Source organism: Balaenoptera acutorostrata, chromosome 7 (assembly GCF_949987535.1).
Source record: "Balaenoptera acutorostrata chromosome 7, mBalAcu1.1, whole genome shotgun sequence".
Taxonomy (NCBI): Eukaryota; Metazoa; Chordata; class Mammalia; order Artiodactyla; family Balaenopteridae; genus Balaenoptera; species Balaenoptera acutorostrata.
Window position 1 is genome coordinate 58,384,868 of NC_080070.1, and position 26,804 is coordinate 58,411,671.

General features: G+C 36.1%; 1 protein-coding gene across 3 annotated transcripts; it reads right to left on the reverse strand.

Annotated features, from left to right (window-relative positions):
• Positions 1–364: 364 nt before the first annotated feature.
• On the reverse strand, positions 365–26,425 carry LOC103010374 (sterile alpha motif domain-containing protein 9). 3 transcript variants are annotated; one of them, XM_007195769.3, is made up of 3 exons: positions 25,955–26,425; positions 17,201–17,411; positions 365–8,669 (listed from the first exon to the last, which is right to left on the reverse strand). In XM_007195769.3, the coding sequence occupies exons 2-3, from the start codon at positions 17,220–17,222 to the stop codon at positions 3,910–3,912; spliced, it is 4,782 nt and encodes a 1,593-aa protein (XP_007195831.2). In that variant the 5' UTR covers positions 17,223–17,411; positions 25,955–26,425; the 3' UTR covers positions 365–3,909. The 3 variants fall into 3 exon arrangements, with proteins under 3 accessions (XP_007195831.2, XP_007195832.2, XP_007195833.2); XM_007195770.3 differs by having other exon boundaries at positions 17,155–17,411; XM_007195771.3 differs by lacking the exon at positions 17,201–17,411.
• Between the last annotated feature and the right edge of the window lie 379 nt (positions 26,426–26,804).

Here is a 26,804-nt window from a genome sequence, read left to right on the forward strand (position 1 = left end):
ATAATATGTGGGTGACCAAATATCTGGGTACCTTGCCCTAGCCAAGTGACACACATCTTAAGTAAATCACTAAAATATGGGCTTAAACTATATTTTTGGCAACAAGGATGAGATGATGATAGCATTTCCCTAAAGGGTAAATTTCTGGATTTCAAACTGAACAATTGTCTCCTTCCACTAATGAAAGAAGATGCAATATTTTACTTACTTGGAATGTATTCAGTGGTGACATAGGACTCTCAGGCTATAAAGCCTGCCTTGGAATTGGAAACTCGTCTACAACGTTATGATGATGGTATATATACATATTTAAGTTTTAAAAATACAGAAAAGAACAGAGAATTATAGTACACATACTTTAATTAGAGCTGGGCTTCTTGACAGTAGAGAAGGTGAAAAATCTATAAATATTTCAGTGCATATGAACTCTTTTCTAGTATGTTTTAAGTTGTGCAGCAGGAAGACCTTTGGAGGAGCAAGAAATATAAAAATAAGTGAGAAAATAAAAAATTTTAAGAGAAATAACTTAGTCTATTCAATAAGTGAACTTCCCTTTGGGATTACTTTCTGAGAGTTTTCTTTGCTAATCCACATTCCAAATAGCCAGAAGCAGAATCCCATGCAGTTTCCAAAGCTCATTTGTTCTGGTCACCGTTTGTTTTGAGTGTTGATTAACATTTCCTTTTGAACACTGAGTTGGGAAACTTTTGTATCACAATGACCTAATCAATTATTCTCAAGTTAAAAAAAATATCCGATGCCTTCTCACTCTAGGTAGGCTCTATCTGAATTGGGAGACAGAACAGGCAATTTGGAAAGACCTCTCGGGGAATTCTGTTCAGCTGAGAACTGCTGGCTTATGAATAGTAAATTATTAATATTTAAATCTTACATTCCAAATTTCTATTTTTCAAGACCAAATTCCATGGACCTAAGGAAAATATAAAGCTAAATAAAGAGAATTATGATAAATCAATGTGCTTGTCAAATTTATCCAGCGTAATTCAAGCTATGTTTTATTTGCAGAAGAAAAACTGACACATTTATTACTCTGCTGTTCCTTGGTAAAGTGGGCCTGAATGATGATGATGATGATGATTATCATCATTATTATTTTGAGCAAGATAAAAAAGTGATCGTGATCTTCTTAAGTTATACAATCATCTAAATTCCAAAGCACTCACAAAACTGAGCAAATAAAGCCAGTATTTGCATATTAGGGAAAGGAAACATATTGCTAATGGAAGCCACAGGCCTAGTCAAAAATAAATGTTTTAAATCAAGTGGTAAAATAAAAGAGGGATTCTACCCCAAGACCACCACCTCGATAAGGACCCATGAGTTACTGCAGCTGCAAGGGAGGGTCCACCAAAGCCACCTCAGTAAATAGCAGCCTAAAAAGCAGATGTGTTGGCACATCATTACGAGCCCCCATCCCACCCCACCCCATCATAGCCATTTGCTCTCCAGAGATGGTCTAGAGTTTCTTGCAAGGGAGAGATGCACTGGCAGGGCCACCTCCCAATTCCAAAACAGGGAGAGGCAGTAGCATGGGGCTGGCCTGGGGCTCTGACTTTCTGAGGGTGGACAAGTAAGGTATACAGACAGCACCCCTGCCTGAAGAATAATCAGATTTATCTGTGAAAAACAGATTCAGTGAGACAAAATGTTGTTAAATTTTAACTTTGGCCCTAAAATGATAGAAATCAGATACCAAAGTTAGGTGATACACCAAAATGTATATTTTCCAAGTAAATGTCCAAGAAACAATTAGACAACTGACCTACAATAAAGACATAAAAGCACTGACAGCATAGAGCAGGGGTTGGCACCCTTTTTCTGTAAAGAGCCAGATGGTAAATATTTTAGGTTTGTGGGCTGTATGGTCTCTGTTGCAACTACTCAACTCTGTTGCAATGCAAAAGCAGCCAAAGCCAATACTTACACAAATGAGTGTGGCTGTGTTCCAATAAAACTGTATTTAAAAGTAAAAGACAGGCTGCATTTGGTCCACGAGCTGTAGTTTGCCCACTGCTGGCACTGAGGAAGAGACGGTTTATGAAGAGGTTCTTTTGGTGAAAGTTCTCCCAACCACCACGAGAACCTCATCCTGAGCCTAGAGAGAGGGGGGCTTCAAGAGGACCATGTGAAGTGCTTGATGCGTCCTCTTGACTTTATGGGGCATGTTGTTCCCAAGATTGGATGTTAGCTGCACTCCCTACCAATGGTAGAACAAACATCCATGAGTGTTTCTCATGCACCCCAGGTAGATCACGGGGGAGAGAGCATCTGCCTAAGCTGGTTTAATTTGAGTTCTAAAGGATCACCTGGGAAGGTAAGAGGACTCCAACAGAGACCGTTCTCTTTAGAGTAGAACGAAACCTGGAGCAGAGTGGGAAGTGGCCCCAGAAAAAAAAAATGCAACTGGACATTCTCCTCTCTAAATTGAGACTGTACTTGAGCAGAGGATTTTTTTATGCCAAGAGTGAATTGGTAAGTTATGAAGCTGAAATTTCATGCAGGAGCAAAGGAAAAACCTCCTCCAGTGAAAAAATTTGAATGGGATTGTAAAGACAAAACAAATAGCATTTCTTGTTTGTTTTGTTTTATAAATATTTTATAACAGAAAACTTCAAAAGCACAGTCCAAAGAAGAGAGAAGAGTCTGATGAACTCCCATGTCCTCATAATGCAGCAATTGTTAACTCCTGTCGAATCTTGTTGCAACTATACTGCCCATCTACTCTCCTTTCACCATCCCCATACCCCATACACAGAATTACTTTGAAGCATATCCAATGTCTGTATTTCCTTTAAATTGGAAGTAAGATCCAGAGGCTTGATCAGATTCAGTTTCAATTATTTGGTGAGACTGTCTCACAGGTGTTGTGTGCACTCCTACAGGACTTCCAGGCCCATGATGTCTGGTTCTCTCTCAGCAATGTTAATATTGATCAGGATTCAGGACAGTTTGATTCATCTGTTATAGTTCTTTATCAGCTTTTTATCAGTTTTAGCAACCACTGATGATTTCCCATATCCATAATTTTATTAGGAAAAATTACATTTTGATTACCTCTCACTGGTTGTGCAGAGGTTATATGTATACATGCTAGAACACTGGGATCCCCTGGATTGGGGACTCATTAGTCTTTTCACAAGAGTCCTTTTTATTCATTAGCTTTGGAATTTTGGTGTAGTTTTGTTTGTTTGGAGGTCTATGAGCTTATCAGCTGTAGAAACGAAATTCATTTTTGCTCAACTGCCTGCTACTGCATGAAAAGGAAGCCTAATTCTCCAGCCTACTTACTTTGGTAAGATCTGCAGACCTCTATGGGTATGACCTTCAGAGAACTGGTTGGTCCTCTCCTTTGAAAGACCCTTCAGTGCCAAGTACATGGTACCTTTCTGGTCTGCCTGGTAGGAATAAATGTTGATGTTGAGAGTTTTCACCTATTTTTGTGAAACGGTTTCCCAGATAATTGTAATGTCTTGGTACCGTAACTATTGTTTTTCAATTCTGAAAAATTTTCACATTTAAGAAGAAAGTAGACAGTCTTCCTCAATCCATGCCTTGGTTGGTTAATTGAGGGAAGTGGTGGGGTTCTGTGTGGCTGAATGATTACATTCACCGCTCCTAATTCCATCCATAGCTCCTTATTTTGCCCTCGATGGTGTTGTCCAAGCCAGGGTAGATATTTGATAGTTTCCACATCTCTCATTCCTTCCTTTTCCACCACAGTCTATTTGGGACTCACAACATGCTTAAGAGGAAATATAAATATTGTATGTACAGGGCTGAAAAGTCAGAGGCTGTATCTATAAATTTGCCAATTTAAAGTATAGATCTTGGGTCTAAAAAAATTAAGTGCTTTTGTGTCCACATTCCTGGAGGGAGAAGATCAAACTCTTAAATAGCCTCAATGTCATAAGCAAGTGGGCCTCCAAAGGAAAACCCCAGGTAAAAAGATACTTTTTCTATGCTTCTACCACTTCTAAGTTGACCAAAAAAAGCAGGTGTGATGGGTATTGTGATTTTTTCATTGATTCCATATTCTATGTATACACAATTATTTTCAGCTCTTCCCTTTAACCGAAGCAAAAGTTCTCGGACTTTTTCCTCCTTCCATACATCTCCACTCTGCCACAAGGAATTAATATCAGCTGTCTTTCTAAAACATTGATCGATTTTTCCTTTGTGAACAAGTCTGTTCATATTGTTACCTTTCCCAAGAAAGAAATATGCAATTGGTTGCTTTGTACGATACATATGCTTATATTGCCCCCTGAAAGAATTTTCCAGCGACCAAGCATACTTTTCCATTTGTTTAGAATCTTGATCTAGTTGTTGGTTTCCTGGCCAGAATAACAGGGAAGCTAGGAAATAAGGTTCTGAATATCGACAAGTCATTCCTACTTGTTGCAAGACTTCTCGAAGCTGATCTTTCAGTGTTTTAATTGGCTTCACTATTTTGGAGGTAGGTTTAATACAGTAGAGAATGATGTTGGCCAAGATGAAATTTTGCTTTTCCCTTGGCAGGATTCTGACACTGCATTGCTCAAAGAGAAAAGTATATTTGTTCATTATATCTTCCATGGTGCGTATAGCATCTTCTTGAGTTTTGATAAGATATTCCAAGAGCCCAGAAAACTTGTCTGCTTTTAGAACTTCTAGGCTTCTCCGATACAGCTCTACTTGAAGTGGCAAACTAAGCTTTGGTCCAAGATCTTTGTTCTGTAATTCCTCTGAGGGACCGAATATATCTGCATACTTCTTAAAATATCCAGCCACCTTTCTCCGAGTTTTGGCCTCTGCATTTTGCTTAATATTGTTCCTGGGTTTTAGAAGGACAAAGTAATCATCAAAAAAATCAAAGGACTTTTTCAAAGAAAATTTCAAATTGGTTAGATAAGGAATAAAGTTCTTGAGGACTACTTTAAATTCATGGCTTGGATCTCCAGGAATATCATTACTTCCTGATATAAAATTGATCATATCTCTTTTAGATAGTTCACTTTTATTGTCAAAAAAAGGAAGGAGCTGGAGAATCTGGATTGTGTAGAGCCCAACTTCTATCTCCCCTTGATACCCGGCTATATTGTAGGTATCATACCGCCTTTTCGACTTCTGGTAAAACCTTTCCTTTGCTTCATACTCTCTATCCTCACTTTGCTGTTGAGATTCTTTGAATGCATTTGAGGCATGCACTGCTGAATCCAAAAGATCAGATAGATCATCAACTGAAATGATCCTGTTTCTTCCATTATCCTCTATCCACCATCTAATTTTACTTTTGTACACTTGACCCAGTGTATCTGAGATATAAGAATTGTCAGGTTCTATCTTTTTTGCTTTATTTGCCCAATAAAGAGCACTGTTAAAGTCCTTCTCTTTAATGTAGAAATGTCTTGTCAAGGCTTGGCAAATGAATGCATTTGGGTTGAACCGATGAATACCTTCAAGTAATACATTTTTAACTGCCACGTTCCCTTCATCTGTATGTAATGCTTCAATGAATGGGGAAAACCAAGTTCCTGTTTCACCTTCATGTTCATTGCGCTGTCTTGTGAGCAGCAGTGTTTGCATATCTTCTAAAAATTTGCTTTTTCCTATACCAGTTTCATAGAACACATTTTCTGTTAGCATATCCAGCATAATTTGACTTTTATCTAAGTCATAGCTTATCTTCAATTCTTCCAGTGAGCGAATGGCAATCAGAGGGTGAATAATGCGTACTCCACAGTAGTTCCCACATTCTACCACCTCTGTTTTTATTAGAATTGTAGAGTAGGTGCCCATCTTGTCTTCAAGCTTTTCTGTTCCCCAGAAAGCTTTCTTGTTTGTGATTCCTAAGAACTTTTCACACTGTGATAGTGAAATGGTGGTATCAGGCACATATGAATTAAGAAGAGCCAGAAAAGAAAAGAGCTTTGCTTCCTTGGTGGAAATATTTTGTCCTTTCAAAATATTCCTGACCACATTTTCTATGTACTTTTTATCAAAGTTGGTTTTCATAATCATGAAGGAATAAAAATCTTTAAAGTTTTTATGTTGCTCTTCAATTTCTTTCAGTTTAAGCTCAAAAGCTCTCTGTTCTTTGGAAGATAGTTGTTGTATTAGGGCAATACTGTCTGAGATCTTTGCACTTTTTTCAGGATGCTGTGATCTCCAGCAATTTAGGATGATCACTAGAGGCCTCTCATATCGAATATACCTATTAGCTACAGCTGTTTGAATAGAGGCCTGCAGAAGATAGACATTATCTTGTTCTTCAAAATCATCAACAAGCAGTAGTACAGGTAAGTATTCCTGATTATTTGTTGTCCCATAGGTTATTAAATTAGTCACTTGTTCTCCAATTTCAGAAAAATCCACTCTCTTGTTTTTCAGCACAGCACATCTGAATTTCTTCCTTAGTTCCCAGAGAACATGCATGGCCAAGGTAGTCCCACCACAGCCTGGATGATGAAACAGATGAATAATTTTGACACATGTTGGCTTAGAAGAATCTGCCCAGTTTTGAATCATTTCTTCAAGTCCTTCATATTTATCCCTTTTGACAAAAGGGGAAGAATAGTTTTCAGAAGAAAAGTAGAAGTTCCACCATGATACTTTGCCACCTCGATAGAAGTCTTCCTCTTTTGATGCTTTGAATTCAAGTAATTTTTTTTTGTCCTTCTCTAAGAGTGTACCTTCACATTCATTTTCACAGAGAATTTCCAGAGCAGACATGATATCTTCTTCTTTTTTCAGAAGGACAGTAGATGAACCAATAGATGGTAAAAATCTCTTTGAAGATTGAGTCACAGATTTTAGCTTAAGAATAGTTCCATTTATCTCTTCAAGACTTAAAGTAGAAACACATTGGCTTGATAATTCATCTTGCTGTTTTGTTAATCTTGCTTCAAGTAGATCTTTCCATCCCTGACATATGCGTGAATGTGTGCAAATACACAATATATTTTCCATTCCTTTGAGATCTTGGTAGAAAGCACAGAAGGTCTCAATGAGGGGGTCTCTTGGGTCATCCACAGAGGAGAGTAATAGAAATACCACCAAAAACTTCCCTCTTGGCATTATGTCTTCACGTGTAAGAAATGAAATCAGTTTCCTGACTTCAGACGCTTTTTCTCTTTGCCAGGAACTTGGATCTAAGGGTTTATATTTTTCACTGTCAAGGTCTAACCTGCCATTGCAGAAAATCCAGCTGAGTTGTTGATAAAGATTCAGACTAGTAATCTTCTCGTTAGTGGTTTTCCCTTCCACATATAAACTTGGGAAGTGAAGGTTTGCTACTCGGGTTTCTTTGTAAGCTTTGACCACACCCTTGCTCACAGATTCAGGATCAAACTCCAACACAGCAAACCATTTAATTTCCTTTAGGAAATCTAAGTGTTTTATTTGAGTCGGATGGCACTTATTTATTACAAGAATGTACCATTCATAGTAGGAATTATCTAACAAATCCTGATTTCCTGTCAACAGTTTAACAAGCTTTGGTCCCTCACTCTCTTTTTTATTTGTTTTCACTCTGCATTTTTCTTCTGCTTCTTTCCTAGATTCTGCCAGTCTTTTTAAATCTAATTTAAATGATGTGAAATATGCATTATTTTTCATGATGTCCTTAGAACTGGCCCCATCTCGCACAAAGACTGAGAATTTTGGACTTTGTGTCCATGTCTTCTTGCTGCAATTTTGCATTTTAATCTGGAAATAATCATGTTCACATTCAGAATGTTTTGGAACAACATCCACTTCAATAACAAATCTGTCAGATGGAGTACTATTTGGCATTAAAACTTCTACAAATCTTGGCTCTCGAATGCAATTCTTTGCTTTTTGGACCTGATGGTCTTCAAAATATTGGTGGATCATCAGATTGAAGTGGTCAATGAGGGCTTCCTTGGTGACAGTGGTGACTTCCACGCCAACAATTTTTCCATGGGGTTTGTCCTTGACTCCAAAATGAATGGTGCCATTGGTACGTGAATTCATACAAGCTGAAGCAAACCGGAAAACCTCATTGCTAAATTTCATCTTAACATCCTCTTCTGTGGCTGTTTCTGTATTCGTGAAGCCTTTGAATTCATGTATTGGATCAATGAGATTGAGTGGTCCTGTTTCAGGCTGTAGATTAAAATTTAATTTGTAACGATATGGATCACTGAATTCATCAAAAGGGTATGATACACATGTCGGTTCTATGGATGGCTGCTCTTTCTTTGTGTCATCTATTTCATTGTTCATGAATTCATTTTTTAGTGACTTAGAACCTTTAGTAACTGTACTCATTGTAGAGTCATTAACCATGTCTGATTTCTCTTTCTCCTTTTGTTTTTGCTTTGAAGTTTCTCCATTTTTCTCCTGTTTTTTAGGAACATTTTTACTGCCTTTCCCCCTCTTACTTGTCTGAAAAGGATCTCCAGAGGATGTTTCCAGCAACTCTTTGAAGAGATGTTCTATTTGGATAGCTGGTCCAAATGTTATGCCCATAGCAACAAGGTGATCTTTAGTTAAGTACTTCAAGTTTGCGCCATTCACATCTTGTGCAGTCAAAATTTCCCTGTGTTTTTGGTCAATTTTATGACTTTCTAACCACCGATTTACATCCTCTTTTGTCCATTCATCTGTATTATCTGGTAAGTTAAGTTGTGCTGCCATTCTGATACCTATGTATAGAAAAAGAAAAATTATTTAGTATTTTTATAAGTAAATTTTAAAAATAATCAGTTAATTTTTCAATAGATAATATGTACATGTCTTATAAAACTGAAAAAGCTCAAAAGGATATACATTCCACTTAATTACCCTCCTGAGAGGAAATTACCATTATCAGTTTCTTCTATATCCTTTCAGAGAAATACTACCAAATACAAATGCATAAACACTTTTTTCCCATTCAAATGGCAACATACTATACTCAATTCTCTTTGCCTTGCTTTATTCACTAACTGTATCTTGGGGATGCTTCCAGTCAATATATATATAGAGAGAGAGATGTTTCATTCTTCTTAATGGTTGTTTTCTATAATGTGTGTTAGCTCTATTGTTTATAAATATTCAATTCTGCTATAGAAAATAAGAAAAACAAAGGAGGCTATATGAAACTAAAGAGAGAAGGATTATGATATGAGGAGGATATATGAAACAAGGTATAGAAGCAAGTAGTTTGTGAAACATGTTATAATAGACATAGATAAAGTAAATAAAGCATATGAGCGTTAAACATAGTTAGGAAGAGAAAGAAGGGCCAAGTAGGTATTAAATATTCATGAGGCACACTTGAAGCACTTTATATTTTTGACATCTTAACTGGGCCACCTACTGTTGACACCCATTCTGATCCTTTGTATACTCTAATTAAAAGACATAAATAAAATCCAGAGTAGCTTATCAGGCTAACTGATGAGTTAGAGCTGTGGTCAGGCACATATGCCCCTCTGCATCTCTCTGATTGGAGCAAGTGTATGTCACTGACACAGAGGTGTCTTGTATCTGTTGATCCCCCCTGGAAAGACCTCAACTCTGGTTCTCAAAATCACACAATCAGTGGAGAATGCTGATACTGCAGAGAGGGAGAGAGAGGATATATGAACTTGTATAAGTCAGGTAATGAGATGCTTCCACCCCTCTTGTACCTTATCCAAAGTGTGTTACCCATCTCTTTCCCCCTGCTTTTTGTTGTGTATTTTAGTTGATTTAATAAAGATGTGCCTCAAATACCTTAAATTGATCTGTGAGCCATTCTGTTCCATGACTTCTGGGATAGCTTGCTGGGTAGTGAACTTGGGGGCTACTATTATATCCATGTAAATTTTCACATAATATTTGGTAATAGCTAATTCTTGGGCAGTAACAAATGGCATTACTATTTGGTATGCAGATTGAAAGACTACTATTTGGAAAAATCATTGGCAATCTGGGTTGCAGAAATATAGCAATGGTTAGAAAAAAACACAATAGAATCCAGATAATAATAGTCAGCTTTAAGTACAATCCAAAAATGGCTCAAATAATGTGAGCCATTCCTATAAAATCACCATGGGAGAAATCAAATCAACAGAGAAGGTAAGCCTGGAGAATAGTGGAAAATAGACTATATAGGCACATTTCAATGAAATAATACAAAGGAATATTACCTACCAGTGGTACATACAAAATCAAGGTTAGGATCTATCTTCCTGTCCAGACATAAAGCTGCCAAAGCAATGGTCCAATGTTAAAGCTATTATTTTTTGGTTAGTAACTCCTGCATTCATATTAAGTGAATAAAAGGTATACCTTACAGCTACATTAATACAAAAATAGGCAAAGATATGCACAACTGATGGAAATTTTACTCTCTTACAATACTATGACAATCAGAAACCATGGAGATTTAATGCCTTCTAAAAAAAGTGAACGAGGTGAAATTTCTTTCAGTTATTTGGCCTGTAGAGATTAAGAAGCTCAAATTTAAAATAAACTGGGGAGAGAGAAAAGAGTAGAGGTGGGAAATTGCTTTAAGTGCACTAATTTTTAAAGTAAGCCCCCTTTTTTTTTCTCTCTCTCTTTTTTTTTTTATCTCCCTCCGTCCCACCCTCCAGTAAGCCCCTTTTGTGGGACTATATCAAACTTAGAAACTATGCATTGAAGGACATAATGAACAGAATGAAAAGGCAACTTATGGAATGTGAGAAAATATTTGCAATATTTTCAAATCATAGATCTGATAAGGGGTTAATATCTAAAATATATTTAAAAAAACTCCTGCAACTCAACGACAAAAAAAAAACCTGATTAAAAGTGAGCAAAGGATTTAGACATTTCTCCAAAGATGATATACAAATGACCAACAAACATATAAATTGATGTTCAACATCACTAATCATTAGAGAAATACAAACCTAAAACATAGTGAGTGATATATCATTTCACATCTACTGTGATGACTACTATGTTAAAAAACCCCAGAAAATAACAAGTATTAGCAAGGATGATGTGGAGAAATTGGAGGAACCCTTGTGCACTACTGGTGGGAATGTAAAATGATGCAACCTACACAACCTACCTTAAGAGAATGGTTAAAGGAAGTTTTCTAAACAGAAAGAAAATAATAAGAGAAGGAACCCTGATACATTAGGAAGATAAAAGAACACAGTAAGCAAAAATATTGGTAAATATAATAGACTTCTCCTCTCTGGTTTTCAAAATTACGTTTGATTTTTGAAGCACTGACTGATGTGGTTCTAAATGTATGTAGTGAAAATATTTAAGACCATTATATGTGGATAGGGTAAAAGGATATGAAGGGAAGTAAGATTTCTATGCTTCACTCAAACTGGTAAAAAAAACACTATTGGGGGCTTCCCTCGTGGCGCAGTGGTTGAAAATCTGCCTGCCAATGCAGGGGACACGGGTTCGAGCCCTGGTTTGGGAAGATCCCACATGCCGCGGAGTAACTAGGCCCATGAGCCACAATTACTGAGCCTGCGTGTCTGGAGCCTGTGCTGCGCAACAAGAGAGGCCATGATAGTGAGAGGCCCACACACCGCGATGAAGAGTGGCCCCCACTTGCCTCAACTAGAGAAAACCCTCGCACAGAAACGAAGACCCAACACAGCCATAAATAAAAAATTCAAAAAAAAAATTCAAAAAGAAGAAAAAACCACTATTGGACTGTCATAAGTTATGTATGTATAATGAAACATCTAGAGCAATCAATAAAAAAGCCATACAAAGTGACACACTCAAAAACACTGTAGATAAAAGTGGAATTGTAAAAAAACTTTCAAGTAACCCTCAGGACATCAGGAAAATAAGATAGAAAATTGAAAAATATAAGTCCTAACATATAAATAATTACATTAAATATAAATGGCCTAAATACAGAAGTTAAAAGACAGAATTGGTAAAGTGGATTAAGAACATGACCCAACTATATCCTGTCTATAAGATGCTCACTTGAAAATATAATGATATAAATAGGTTGAAAAGAAAAGTATGGATAAATATATATAATACAAATATTAATCAATAAAGACAGGAATGGTTATGTTAGTGTCAGATAAAGTAGACTTCAGAGAAAAGAAAATTACCAGAGACAAAGGCATATTACATAATGATAAAATGTTCAATTCAATAAGATGACATAACAATCCTAAAAGTGTGTGTGCCAAACAAGAAAGTTTCAAAATGTTTGAAACAAATACTGACAGAACTTTTCAGTTTTAGACAAATCCACATTTATAGCTGGATATTTTGACACCTTTCTCTCTATAATTGAAAGAAAAATTAGACAGAATGTTAGTGAGGTTACAGAAGAACTCAACACCATCAACCAACAGGTACCAAACCACATTTATAGAACACTCTATTCAACAACAGCAGAAAATCTTTCTCTTTAAGTGCCCAAAATAGACCATAACCTAAATGATAAAACAAACTTCAACAAGTTTAAAATAATTGAAATCATACAGAATATGTTTGCCAACCACAATGGAATCTTATTAGGAACTGATAACAGAAAGATAAGAGGAAACTCACTAAACACTAAAACAACACTCCTAAATAATTCATGGGCCAAAGAAAAGTCTCAAGTGAAATAAAAAAAATACATTGCAGTGAATGAAAATGAAAATACAACATACCAAAATTTGTAGTACATGGTTAAAGCAGTATTGAAAAAACTGTTGCAATAAATGTATACATTAGAGAAGAAAAGTCTCAAATTAATAATCTAAGATCTTACTTCAAAAACTTAGAAAACCTTGAAAAAGAAAAGTAAAATAACCCAAAGTAAGCAGAAGGAAAGAAATAATAAAGATAAGAGCAGAAATCAATTAAATTGAAAACAGAAAACAATGGAGAAAATCAATGAAACAAAATCTGCTTCCTTGGGGCTTCCCTGGTGGCGCAGTGGTTGAGAATCTGCCTGCCAATGCAGGGAATACGGGTTCGCGCCCTGGTCTGGGAAGATCCCACATGCCGCGGAGCAACTAGGCCCGTGAGCCACAATTACTGAGCCTGCGCGTCTGGAGCCTATGCTCCGCAACAAGAGAGGCCGCGATAGTGAGAGGCCCGCGCACCGCGATGAAGAGTGGCCCCCGCTTGCCGCAACTAGAGAAAGCCCTCGCGCAGAAACGAAGACCCAACACAGCCAAAAATAAATAAATAAATAAGTTAAAAAAAAAAAATCTGCTTCCTTGAAAGATCAGTAAAATCAACAAAACTCTAGCAAAACTGACAAAGAATAAAAAAGAGAAGAACAAGGAATTATACTCCAATAAAGATGTTAAAAAACAAAAAAAGGGAACAAGGGAGTAGTATGAATAACTTCACACACACAAATTTGACAACTCAAATGAAATAGAACAATTCCTCAAAAAACAAACTTCCACAGTCCATTCAGTATGAAACAGATGATTTGAATAGTCCCATACTTTAAAGAAAACTGGATTTTTAATTTTAAAGATCTCCCTACAACGAAACTTTTCCAGGCCAAGACAGATTCACTGTCTTTGGAAGAATTCTACCAAACATTTAAAGAATTAATGCTGATTTTATATAATCTCTTCTAGAACACAGTAAAAGAGGGAATGCTTCCCAATTCATTTTACGAAGCTGGTATTACCCTACTAGCAAAGCCTCTGCAAACCCAGCCTTCAGGTGAGCTCCCATGGACCAAGGCTCCTGCCTCGCCCCATTGCCAATCCAGTCCCTGAGGCCCCAGGCTCAAAGCAGTCTCCTGAAGATCCAGGCTCCTGCCTCACTCCAGTGCAAGGCCAGCTCCCATGGACCCAGGCTCTTTGCCTGCCCTGGTGCTGGGCTGGGTTCCATGGACACAGACTCCAGATTGATTCCTATAGACTCAGGTTCCTGGCTTGCCCCAGCCTCCAGGTTGGCTCCCGAGGACCCAGGCACATGGCCAGCCCCAGTGTCAGGCTACACCTCACGGACCCAACCTTCAGGACAGCACCTGTACCCCAAGGCTATAGGCCAACTCCTGTGGCATCAGAATCCAGGCCCACCACCAGCACTTCAGGGGCCAGGTCCACCCCATGGACCCAAATGCCAGCCTACCTCTGTAGACCCAAGCACTAGTCCAGCCCAGCCACTGACCCAGGCACCAGACCTTCCCACCTGAGGCTCAAGCCCATCCTCAGAATCTACCAGACAATTCACCCACAATCTCTGGACAAGCTGACTGGTGAAGGGCTTTTCTGGCCCAAGTCCAGTCTGTAAAGACCGAAAGAGGTTCCTACTTCTTCAAATGTACAGACAATAATGCAAGGCCAGAAGAATTATGAATAATCAATGAAACATGCAAGGCCAGAAGAATTACCAATAATCAATGAAACATGACACCATCAAAGGAAACTAATAAAGCTCCAATAAATGACCCTAAAGAAATGAAGATCTATGAACTACCTGACAAATTATTCAGAATAATCTTCATAAAGAAAGTCTGTGAACTACAAGAAAACACAGATATACAGTTAAACAAAATTAGTAAAACAATGCATGAACAAAATGAGAGGTTCAGCAAAGAAATAGAAACCATTAAAAACATATAAATGAACAAACAGAAATCCCAGCATTGCAGAACACAGTGAATGAATTGATGAATTCAACAGAAAGCTTCGAAAGCAGACTCATCCAAGCAAAAGAATTAGTGAACTTGATGACAATACATTTGAATTTCTCCATTCAGAGGAGCAAAAAAGAAAAAAGAATGAAAAAGAGTGAAGAAAGCCTATGTGAACTATGGGATACCACTGACAGTAAAATCTACTATTGTTGGAGTTCAAGGAGAAGAGAGGAAGAAAAGGGCAGAAGGCTTATTTATAGATATGGCTGTGAATTTCCCAAATGTGGGGAGAGATTTGGGCATCCAAGTTCCTGAAGCTCATAGGTGCCCCAAAAGTTTCAAAACAAAAAGATCTCCTCTAAGACACATAATAATAAAACTACCTAAAATCAAAGACAAAGAATTTTAAATGCAGCAAGAGAAAAAAATTCCCACATACAAAGGAACCTCCATAAGACTATCAACAGATTCCTCAGCAGAAACCTTATAGGTCAATAGAGAGTGGGATGATATATTCAAAGTGCTGAAACTGTCAACCGTGAATACTTAAGAACCTTACAAGTTGTCCTTCAGAAATGAAGGAGAGATAAGGACTTTCCAAGACCAAAACAAACAAACAAACAAACAAAAAAGTTGTAGAGTTCTTCACCACTAGACCTGTCTTACAAGAAATGCTAAAGGGAGGTCTTTGAGTTGTAACAAAAGTATGCTGACAACATGAAAAGAATATGAAAGTATGAAACATAGTGAAGGTGAGAATACAGTCAAACTCAGAACACTCTAATACTGTAATGGTGGTAGATAAATCACTCTTAACTCTGGTATAAAAGTAAAAGATAGGGACTTCCCTGGCGGTCCAGTGGTTAAAGACTTCACCTTCCAATGCAGAGGGTGTGGGTTCAATCTCTGGTTGGGGAGCTAAGATTCCACATGCCTTGTGACCAAAAAACCAAAACATAAAATGGAAGCAATATTGTAACAAATTTAATAAAGACTTTAAAAATGGTCCACATTAAAAAAAATCTTTAAAAAAAAAGTAAAAGACAAAAGTATTAAAAATAACTATAGGTAAAATAATGTGTTAATGGATACAACATATATAAAAGATGTAAACTGTGACATTAATAACATAAAATGTGAAAGGAGAAGTTAAGTTAAAGTGTGGAGTTTTCGTATGTGGTTGAATTTAAGTTGTTATAAACGTAAAATAGACTGTTATATCTATAAGATGAATAATGTAAACTTCATGGTAACCACAAATAAAAAACCTGTAGTAGATATACAAACAATAAAGAGAAAGGAATCAAAGCATACCACTACAAAAGGTCATCATATCACAAAGGAAGACAGCAAGAAAGGAAGAAAGGAAAATGAAGGAATTATAAAACAACCAGAAAACAATGAACAATATGGCAATAGTAAATCCTTACCTATCAATAATTACTTTAAATGTAAAAGGATTAAATTATCCAATCAAAAGATACAATGTGGCTGAATGGATTAAAAAAATCAGTTCCAACAGTAATATGCTGACTACAAGAGACTCATTTTAGATTTAAGGACACACATGCACTGAAAGTGACGGGATGGAAAAACATATTCCATGCAAATGGTAACCAAAAGACAGCAGGAGTGATTATAATTAGACAAGATAGACTTTAAGTCAAAAATTGTCAAAAGTAACAAAGAAGGTTACTACATAATGATAAAGGGGTCAATTCATCAAGATGATATACAATTGTAAATATATAATGCACCCAAATTTAGGTACTTCAGTGTACCTAAAAATATAGCAGATATTAGCAGAACTAATGGGAGACATAGACATATACAATAAGAGTAGGTGACTTCAATATCCCAGTTTTAACAATGGATAGGTCATTCAGACAGAAATTCAACAAGGAAACAGCAGACCTAAACAACACCATAGATCAAATAGACCTAGCAGACACATTCAGTACAGTCCACCTAGTAGCAACAGAGTACACATTCTTTCAAAGTGCACATGGAACATTTTCCAGGATAGACCATATATTAGCCCACAAAAGAAGTCTTAACAAATTTAAGAAGCTTGAAATCATATCAAATGTCTTTTCTGACCACAATGATATAAAATGAGAAATCAATAATAGAAGGAAAATTGGAAAATTCATAAATATGTGTAAGTTAAATGACACACTTCTGACCAACCAACAGGTCAAAGAAAAAATCAAAAGGGATATCAAAAAATATCTTGAGACAGTTAAAAATGGAAACACAACATACCGTAATTTAAGAAATGCAGAACAGTTCTAAGACAGAAGTTAATAGTGATAAATGTCTACTTTAAGAAAAAAGAAAAATCTCATATAAGCAACCTAATGTTACACCTCAAGAACAAACTCAACCTAAAGTTCACAGAAGGAATGAAATAATAAAATCAGAGCAGAAGTAAATTAAATAGAAACTAGAAAAACAATAGAAAAGGTCACCTCTTCCTGGTGCCAGACCCCCCGGGCTGCGGTGCCTGACATGGGGCTCAGAACTCTCACTCCTGTGGGAGAACCTCTGTAATATAATTATTCTCCAGTTTGTGGGTCACCTACCTGGGGGGAATGGGGTTTGATTATATCACTAGTTCTCCCCTCCTACCAGTCTTGTTGTGGTTCTTCATATCTTTAGTCGTAGAGGATCTTTGCTGGTAGGTTTCGGTCTTTTTCAATGATGGTTTTTCTGCGGATTGTTGTGATTTGGGTGTGCTCTTGAGACGAGATGAGCTTAGGGTCCTTCTACTCCACCTTCTTCAAGAGAAGACCTTCCCATTGATACCAAGTTTCTTAAAAATAGCATGAAGGAAATAATACTGCAGAGAGAAAAGGAGACCAGCCAAATTAATGACCAAGGCATCCATCTTCTCTTACCACTAAGAGCTGTTTTTTGTAAAGTAAACAAAATTAATGAACCTTTAGCTAGATTAAGAAACAAAGAGAGGAGACTCAAATAAATAAAATTATAAATGAAAGAGAGATGTTACAACTGATACCACAGAAATGCAAAGGATCATAAGATAGTGCTATGAACATTTATATGTCCCCAAACTGGACAGTCTAGAAGAAATAAATTCCTAGAAATATACACACTACCAAGACTGAATCATGAATAAAGAATCTGAACAGACCAATAACGAGTAAGGAGGCTGAATCAGTAACTGAAACCTCCCAAGATGGAAAAGCCTTGGACCTCATGACTTCACCAGTGAATTCTGCCAAATATTTAAAGAAGAATTAATGTGAGTCCTTCTCAAACTCTTCCAAAAAATAGAAGAGGAGGGAACACTTACAAGCACATTTTATGAGGCCAGCATAACCTTGATACCAAGGCCAGATAAGGACAGTACAACAAAAAGAAAGTTACAGACCAATATCACTGATGAACATAAATGCAAGAATCTTCAACAAAATACTAGCAAACCAAGTTCAACAGAACATTATAAGGATTATAAAGATCATATACCATAATTAAATGTGATTCATCTCTGGGATGCTAGGATTGTTTGACATATACAAATCAATAAATGTGATATACCACATTAAAAGAATGAAGGATAAAAATCATATGATCATCTCAATAGATCCAGAAAAAGTATTTGATGAAATTCAACACTATTACATGACAAAAACCCTGAACAAATTAGGTACAGAAGTAATATACCTAAACAATAAAGGCCATATATGACAAGCTCACAGCTAGCATCATACTCAGTAGTGAAAAGCTGAATGCTTTTCCTCTCAGATCAAGAACAAGACAAGGATTCCCACTCCCACAACTTTTATTCTATAAAAAACTAAAAGTTCTAGCCAGATCAATTAGCAGAAAAAGAAATAAAAGCCCTCCAAAAAGGAAAAGAAGGAAGTAAAATTGTCTGTTTGTAATGATATTATACACATAAAACCTTAGACACCACCACCAAAAAAAAAAAAAACAAAAACCGTTAGAACTAATCAACAAATTAGGTAAAGGTACAAGATACAAAATCAATATTAAAAAGTTGCATTTCGGGGCTTCCCTGGTGGCGCAATGGTTGAGAATCTGCCTGCCAATGCGAGGGACACGGGTTTGAGCCTTGGTCTGGGAAGATCCCACGTGCCGTGGAGCAATTAGGCCCGTGAGCCACAATTACTGAGCCTGCGCGTCTGGAGCCTGTGCTCCGCAACAAGAGAGGCCGCGATAGTGAGAGGCTCGCGCACCGCGATGAAGAGTGGCCCCCGCTTGCCACAACTAGAGAAAGCCCTCGCACAGAAACGAAGACCCAACACACCCAAAAATAAATAAATAATTAATTAATTAAAAAACAAAAAACAACAAAAAAAAAACAACCCATCATTAAAAAAAAAAAAAAAAAAAAAAAAAAAAAAGTTGCATTTCTATACACTAACAGTAAACTATCTGAAAAAAAAAATTAAGAAAATGGTCTCACTTAACAGTAGCATAAAAACTGCTCAGGAATATATTTAAACAAGTAGGAGAAAGATCTGTACACTGAACACTATAAAACATTGATGAAAGAAATTGAAGAAGATACAAATAAGTGGAAAGGTATCCTGTGTTCATGCATTGGAAGAATATTATTAAAATGCCCATACTACCCAAATCAATTTAGAGATTCAATGCAATATCTATCAAAATTCCAATGACACTTTTCACAGAAATAGAAAAAATAGGCATAAAATTCATATGGAACTACAAAAGACCATGAATAAACAAAGCAATCTTGAGTAGAAAAAACAAAGTTGGAGGCATCACACTACCTTATTTCAAAATATACTATAAAGCTATAGTTCAAACAGCATAGTACTGGCATAAAAACAGACATATAGACCAATGGAACAGAATAGAAAGTCCAGAAATAAATCCACAGGATAATGATCAATTGATCTTCAACAAAGGTGTTAAGAAAACACTATGGGAAAAGGACAGTCTCTTTAGATAATTTGGGGAAAACTGATTTTCCATAAACAAAAGAATGAAATTGGACCCTTATTTCACTCCATATACAAAAATCCACTCAAAATTGATTAAAGACTTAAATCTAAGACCTGAAACCAAAAAACTATAGATGAAAACATAGAGAAAAAGCTTCTTGACATTGGTCTGAGCAATGAATTTGGATATGACCCCAAAAGCACATGCAGTAAAAGAAAACATAGATAAATGGGACTGCATCAAACTAAAAAGCTTCTGCACAGCAAAAGAAACAATCCACAAAATGAAAAGGCAACCTATGGAATGAGAGAAAATATTGGCAAACCATATCTAATAAGGAGTTAACATCTAAAATACACACGGATCTCAAACTACTCAATAGCAAGAAAACAAATAACCTTATTTGAAAAATAAGCAAAGGACCTGGATAGACATTTCTCAAAAGAAGACATACAAATGGCCAACAGATATAGGAAAAAGTGTTTAACATCACTGATCATCAGGAAAATACAAATTAAAACCAAAATGAGATTATCACCTCACACTTGTTAGAAGGTGATTATCCCAAATAAAACTGATAACAAGAGTTGGTGAGGATATGGAGAAAAGGGAACCCTTGTAGACTGTTACTGGGGATGTAAATTGGTACAGTCATTATGGAAAACTGTATGGAGATTCCTCAAAAACTTAAAAACAGAACTACTACATGATTCAGCAATCTCACTTCTGACTATATGTCAGAAGGAAATGAAATAGGTATCTTGACGAGAGATACACTCCCATGTTTATTGTAGCATTATTTACAATAGCCAAGATAAAGAAACAACCTAAGTGTCTCTCTGTCAATGGATGAGTGGATAAGGAAGTGTGATACACACACACACACACATACACACATTATTCAGCCACGAGAAAGAAGGAAATCCTTCCATTTGTGACAACATAGATGAAACTGAAGGATATTATGCTAAGTGAAATAAGCCAGAAAGAGAAAGACAAATACCGTATGATCTCATTTATATGTGGAATCTAAAAAACAACTCCCCCCTGCCGCCCCCCACCAAACCCAAAGTTGAAATCAGAGAACAGTGGTTACCAGGTGCTGGAGTGGGGAAGGGGGATGGGCAGACTGAAAGTGAGGGGGAGGAAAATGGTATTCCATGGAAATAGAAACAAAAAAAAGCTGGAGTAGCAATACTTATATCAGACAAAATAGACATTAAAAGAAAGACTGTAAGAAAAGACAAAAAAGAACATTATATAAAGATAAAGGGATCAATCCAACAAGAAGATATAACAGTTGCAAATATATATGCACCCAACACAGGAGCACGTAAATACATACAGCAAATATTAACAAACATAAAGAAATTGATACTAACACAATAATAGTATGGGACTTTAACATCCCACTTATATCAATGGATGCATTATCCAGACAGACTATCAATAAAGAAACACTGGTCTTAAACAACACGCTAGGTGAGGTGGACTTTATATATATATATAACATTTCATCCTATAGCAGCAGAATACACATTCCTTTCAAGTGCACATAAAACATTATCAAGGATAGATCACATGCCATGCCACAAAACAAGTCTCCATAAATTTAAGAAGACTGAAATCATGTCAATCATCTTGTTGACTACAACACTCTGAGACTAGAAATCAACTACAAGACAAAAACTGCAGAAACACAAACAGGTGGTAGGTAAACACTATGCTCCTAAACATCCAATGGATCACTGAAGAAATCAAAGAGGAAATAAAAAATACCTGGAGACAAATTAAAATGGAAACTCAACAACCCAAAATCTATGGGATGCAGCAAATGCAGTTCTAAGAGGGAAGTTTATAGAATACAAGCCTACATCAGGAAACAAGGAAAGTCTCAAATGAACTACATGACCTTACACCTAAAGGAACTAGAAAAAGAAAAAACAAAACCCAAAGTTAATAGAAGGAAAAAATCATTAAGATCAGAGCAGAAATAAATGAAATAGAGACTAAAAAAACAATAGAAAAGATCAATAAAGCTAGGAGCTGGTTCTTTGAAAAGATAAACAAAATAGATAAACCTTTAGCCAGACTCATCAAGAATAAAAGATTGTAAAACACACCATTGTAAAACTAACACACCATTGTAAAGAATAAAAGATAACTCAAATATATAAAATCAGAATGAAAAAGGAGAAGTTACAACCAACAGCACAGAAATATAAAAGATCATAACAGATTACTACAATTATATGCCAATAAAATGAACAACCTAGAAGAAATGTATAAATTCCTAGAAACATACCACATAAGAGATTACTACAATTATATGCCAATAAAATGAACAACCTAGAAGAAATGTATAAATTCCTAGAAACATACCATCTCCCAAGACTGAATCAGGAAGAAATGAAAAAATATGGACAGACTGATTACCAGTAATGAAATTGAATCAGTAATAAAAAAAAAACCCTTACAACAAAAGCCCAGGACCAGACGGCTTCACAGGTGACTTCTATCAAACATTTAGAGAAGAGTTAATGCCTATCTTTCTCAAACTCTTCCAAAAAATTGATGAGGAAGGAATGCTTCTGAATTATGAGGCCAGCATCACCCTGATAACAAATCAGGGAGATACCACAACAAAAGAAAAACTACAGGCCCATATTACCAAGGAACATAGATGCAAAAATCCTCAATAAAATATTAGCAAAGCAAATTCACTAATATATTGAAAGGATCATACACCATGATTAAGTGGGATTTATCCCAGTGATGAAAGAATGGTTCAATATCTGTAAATCAATGTGATAGACCACATTAACAAATTTATGAATAAAAATGATACAATCAACTCAATACATTCAGAAAAAGCTTTTGACAATTGATTTATGATAAAAACTCTCAACATAGTGGGTATAGAGGGAACATACCTCAACATAATAAAAGCCATATATGACAAACCTACAGTCAACATCATACTCAGTAGTGAAAAGCTGAAAGCATTTCCTCTAAGATCAGGAACAAGACAAAGATGCCCACTCTTGCTACTTTTATTTAACATAGTATTGGAAGTCCTAGTGACAGCAGTTAGACAAGAAAAAAAATAAAAGCCATCCAAATTGGATAGGAAGAAGTAAAACTGTCCTTGTTTGCAGATAACATAATACTACATATAGAAGATCCTAAAATGCCACCAAAAAACTATTAGAACTAATAAATGAATTCAGTAAAGTTGCAGGATATAAAATTAATATACAGAAATCTGTTGTGTTTCTATACACTAACAATGAACTATCAGAAAGAGAAATTAAGAAAACAATCCCATTTACAATTGCATCAAAAATAATAAATACCTAGGAATAAATCTGAGGTAAAAGACCTGTACACTGGAAACTATATGACACTGATAAAAAAAAAAACAGATGGAAAGATATATTGTGGTCATGTATTGAAAGAATTAATATTTTTAAAATGACCATACTGCCCAAGGCAATATACAGATTCAATGCAATCCCTATCAAAATACCAATGGCATTTTTCACAAAACTAGAACACATAATTTTTAAATTTGTGTGGAACCATGAAAGACCCCGAATAGCCAAAACAATCTTGAGAAAGAAGAACAAACCTGACGGTATCGTGCTCCCTGATTTCAAACTGTACTACAAAGCTACAGTAATCAAAACAGTATGGTACTGGCAAAGAAATAGACATATAGATCAGTGGAACAGAATAGAGAACCCAGAAAAGAACCCATGCTTATATGGCCAATTAATCTACAACAAAGGAAACAAGAATATACAATGGGGAAAAGATAGACTCTTCAATAAATGGTGTTGGGAAAACTGGACAGCTCCATGCAAAAGAATAAAATTGGACTACTTTCTCACACCATATATAAAAATAAATTTGAAATGTATTAAAGACTTAAATGAAAGAACTGAAACCATAAAACTCCTAGAAGAAAACATAGGCAATACTCTCTTTCACCTCAGTCTTAGTAATATTTTTTTGGATATGCCTCCTCAGGCAAGTGCAACAAAAGCAAAATAAACAAATGAGAATCAGATTAAAACACTTTTGTACCGTGAAGGAAACCATCAATAACACAAAAAGTCTGCCTACTAAATACGAGAAGATATTTGCAAATGACATATATGATAAGGGGTTAATATCAAAAATATACAAAGAACTCATACAACTCAATATCAAAAAACAAGCAACCCAAATAAAAAATAGCAGAGGACCTTAATAGACATTTTCCCAAAGACATACAGATGGCCAACAGACATGAAAAGATGCTCAACATCACTAATCATCAGGCAAATGCAAATCAAAGCCACAATGAGATAACACCTCACACCAATTAGGGCAGCTATTATGAAAAAGAAATAACAAGTGTTGAAGAGGATGTGGAGAAAAGGGAACCCTTGTACACTACTGGTGGGAATGTAAATTGGTACACACACTGTTAAAAACAGTATGGAGGTTCCTTAAAAAATTAAAAATAGAACTACCATATTATCTAGCAATTCCACTTCTGGGTATTTTTCCAAAGAAAACAAAAACAGTAATTTGAAAAGATAATCACCCCTATGTTCATTGCAGCATTATATTCAATAACTAAGACATGGAAGCAACCTAAGTGTCCATCAATAGATAAATGTATAAAGATGATATGGTATGTACATACATACACATACGCACAATGGACTATTACTCAGCCACAAAAATGAATGAAATCTTGCCATTTGGGACAACATGGATAGACCTAGAGGGTACTATGCTAAGTGAAATAAGTCAGAGAAGGACAAATACCATATGATTTCACTTACATGTGGCATCTATAAAACAAAACAAATGAACAGAAAAAAGAAAACAGAAGCAGAGTCATATATACAGAGAACAAATGGGTGGTCGCCATATGGGAGAGGGGTGGGAGGATGAGTGATATAGGTTAGGAAGATTAAGAGGTACAAACTTCTTCCAGTTACAAAATAAATGTGTTGGGCATGAAATGCAGAGTGCGGGGAATATAGTCAATAATAATATCAATAGTAATATCTTTGCTGACTAGATTTACAGTGGTGATCATTTTGTGATGTATAGAAATATTGAATCACTATGTTGTGTACCAGGAACTAATTATACTTCAAAAACAAACTCATAGAAAAAGAGATAAGATTTCTGGTTACCAGAGGAGATGGGTGAAGTGGCTTGAAGGTGGTCAAAAAGTACAAACTTCCAGTTACAAGATAAATAAGTACTAGGGATGTGATGTACAACAGGATTAATATAATTAACATTGTTGTATGTTATATATGAAAGATGTTTAGAGAGTAAATCCTGAGAGTTTTCATCACAAGGAAAAAATATGGTTTTCTTTTTCTTTTATTTTGTATCTACATGAGATGATGGATGTCACTAAACTCACTGTGGTCATCATTTCATGACGCATGTAAGTCAAATCATTATGCTGCACACCTTAAACTTATATGACATATAAGATATGTCAGTTATATCTTAATAAACTGGAAGAAAGAAATTAAAAAGTCAGAAACATAATCAGGGAGAAGGCTAAATATGGGTAGAAGAGGAAAGAAGGTGAAGCTATGGAGTAAAGTCAGTGCCTAAAATAACTTTTCAGTTCTATATACTTTACTAGAATTGGCCTGAAACTTTCGTTCTGAGCTTCTTAGCAACCCCGTAAAAAATGGAAACATAATTTGTTACATGATTGATCAAACCCACATATATTTATGAACTGTAGGGTTAACTGTAGGGCTTGTTAGCTTTTCTAAAGGAAGTTGAAGGGCAGGCCTTTAATCTAAACTGTATTTCCCCCAACTCTTTGTATTACATTGTTCCTTACTTTGGGGGAAATCAGACGTAAACCCAGGATTTTTTAGGAAGAAATAAGAAAGCTGTCATAATTTCAGGTACTTCCTGTAGTAGTCTGTCTTCATCTCTATCACTGTCTCTGTCTCTGTCTGTCTGTCTGTCTGTCTCTGATACATATAATTTGACACTAATATCTGAGAAGTTATCAGGGAGTTTTATTTTCTGGCAACTCCTTAGAGTAGATGGTGGAAGGGATCTTTGATTAATGTAAAGTACATCTTTAAATTTTCATTATATGTTCTTTCTGAAGGTGCTCCTAATGCCTTGGGGGATTTCATCAATAAAAGTGCCTCTAGTTTTCCACTGCATCTTTTATGGAATGTTGTGACTCCTTCTTCAACTAATATAAAGCAGACTCTGTCACAGCAATGAACAGTCTAGGCTTAAAATATTTTTAGGCTTAAAATATTATTTTTGGAGTATATTTCAATTTTCTAATTGAGAAGTAGATTCCTTCCTAGTCAATAAAATGCTGCTATAGAGAGTAATAATACTATTAATAACAGATATTGTACTTACCCAGATTTTTCTTGCAAAGTTCTTCCACATAAACGAGGGAAAAACCATGTATTTCGGTGCAGGAAACATTCAAACGTCTGTGTTTTCTTCTTCCTACTGTGTTAGAGAAAAATACTTTTTTCACTCCAGTTTTTATGAAAGTTTCTCCTGTGCTTCCCCTTCAATCTGAACTCTAATCGGCTCAGAAAGGGCAGTGTTTCTCAGTAATGGGTGTGCCGAAACTGGAAGGTGGGGGAGGAGGAAGCCTGCAGAATTGATTTCAGTTTCGTTTCCTTAGATCTGAATTTACTGAAGTGACTTTGCTCTCTGAAATGATTTTTTTTTTTTTTGGTAAGCCATTACTCTTCCACCTTCTGGTGTGTTTCGTAAGAAGCCAAAGGTTTAAAATCTGTTCTTTGCTTGAGAGTTTTGAGGGCTGCAGAGAGCCTAGAACTTGGGTAGGGAAGAACGTATGTTGGCATTTCACTGGTCTTCCTGGGTGGACTATCCATCCATCTCTGTTTTCCTAAAGACAATGTAAAGGAATGGCTTTCGGGGACTTTTTGGAGCTCCCTATAAATGCTAAATTCCTCTGGGTTAGTTCTGCAGGGCAGACCAGGGTGGGACCCCTAGTGGCCACATTGCAGGGATTTTCTTTTCTAATGTCAGCCTCAGGGACAGGCACAGAACAGCCTGAGTGAGAGTGAAGAAAATAGCTAGCATTTAAAAAATTGATAGCAAGTGTTAAAATTTATTGTGTGTGCTCAGTTAGCTTTTGGTTTCCACATTCCACTGTTGATTCACACTGGCTTCATATGTTTTTTAAACACTTATTGGGCACATACTATGTACCAGGCACTGTTCCAAGTGC

Bases quoted from the DNA above. Each gene is read 5' to 3' on its own strand.
- LOC103010374 (XM_007195769.3), bottom strand. From the start codon at position 17,222: ATGAAGAACCACAACAAGACTG. The intron at 8,670-17,200 runs GTAGGAGGGGAG...TTCTATACATAG, and splicing joins GAAGAACCACAACAAGACTG to GTATCAGAATGGCAGCACAA.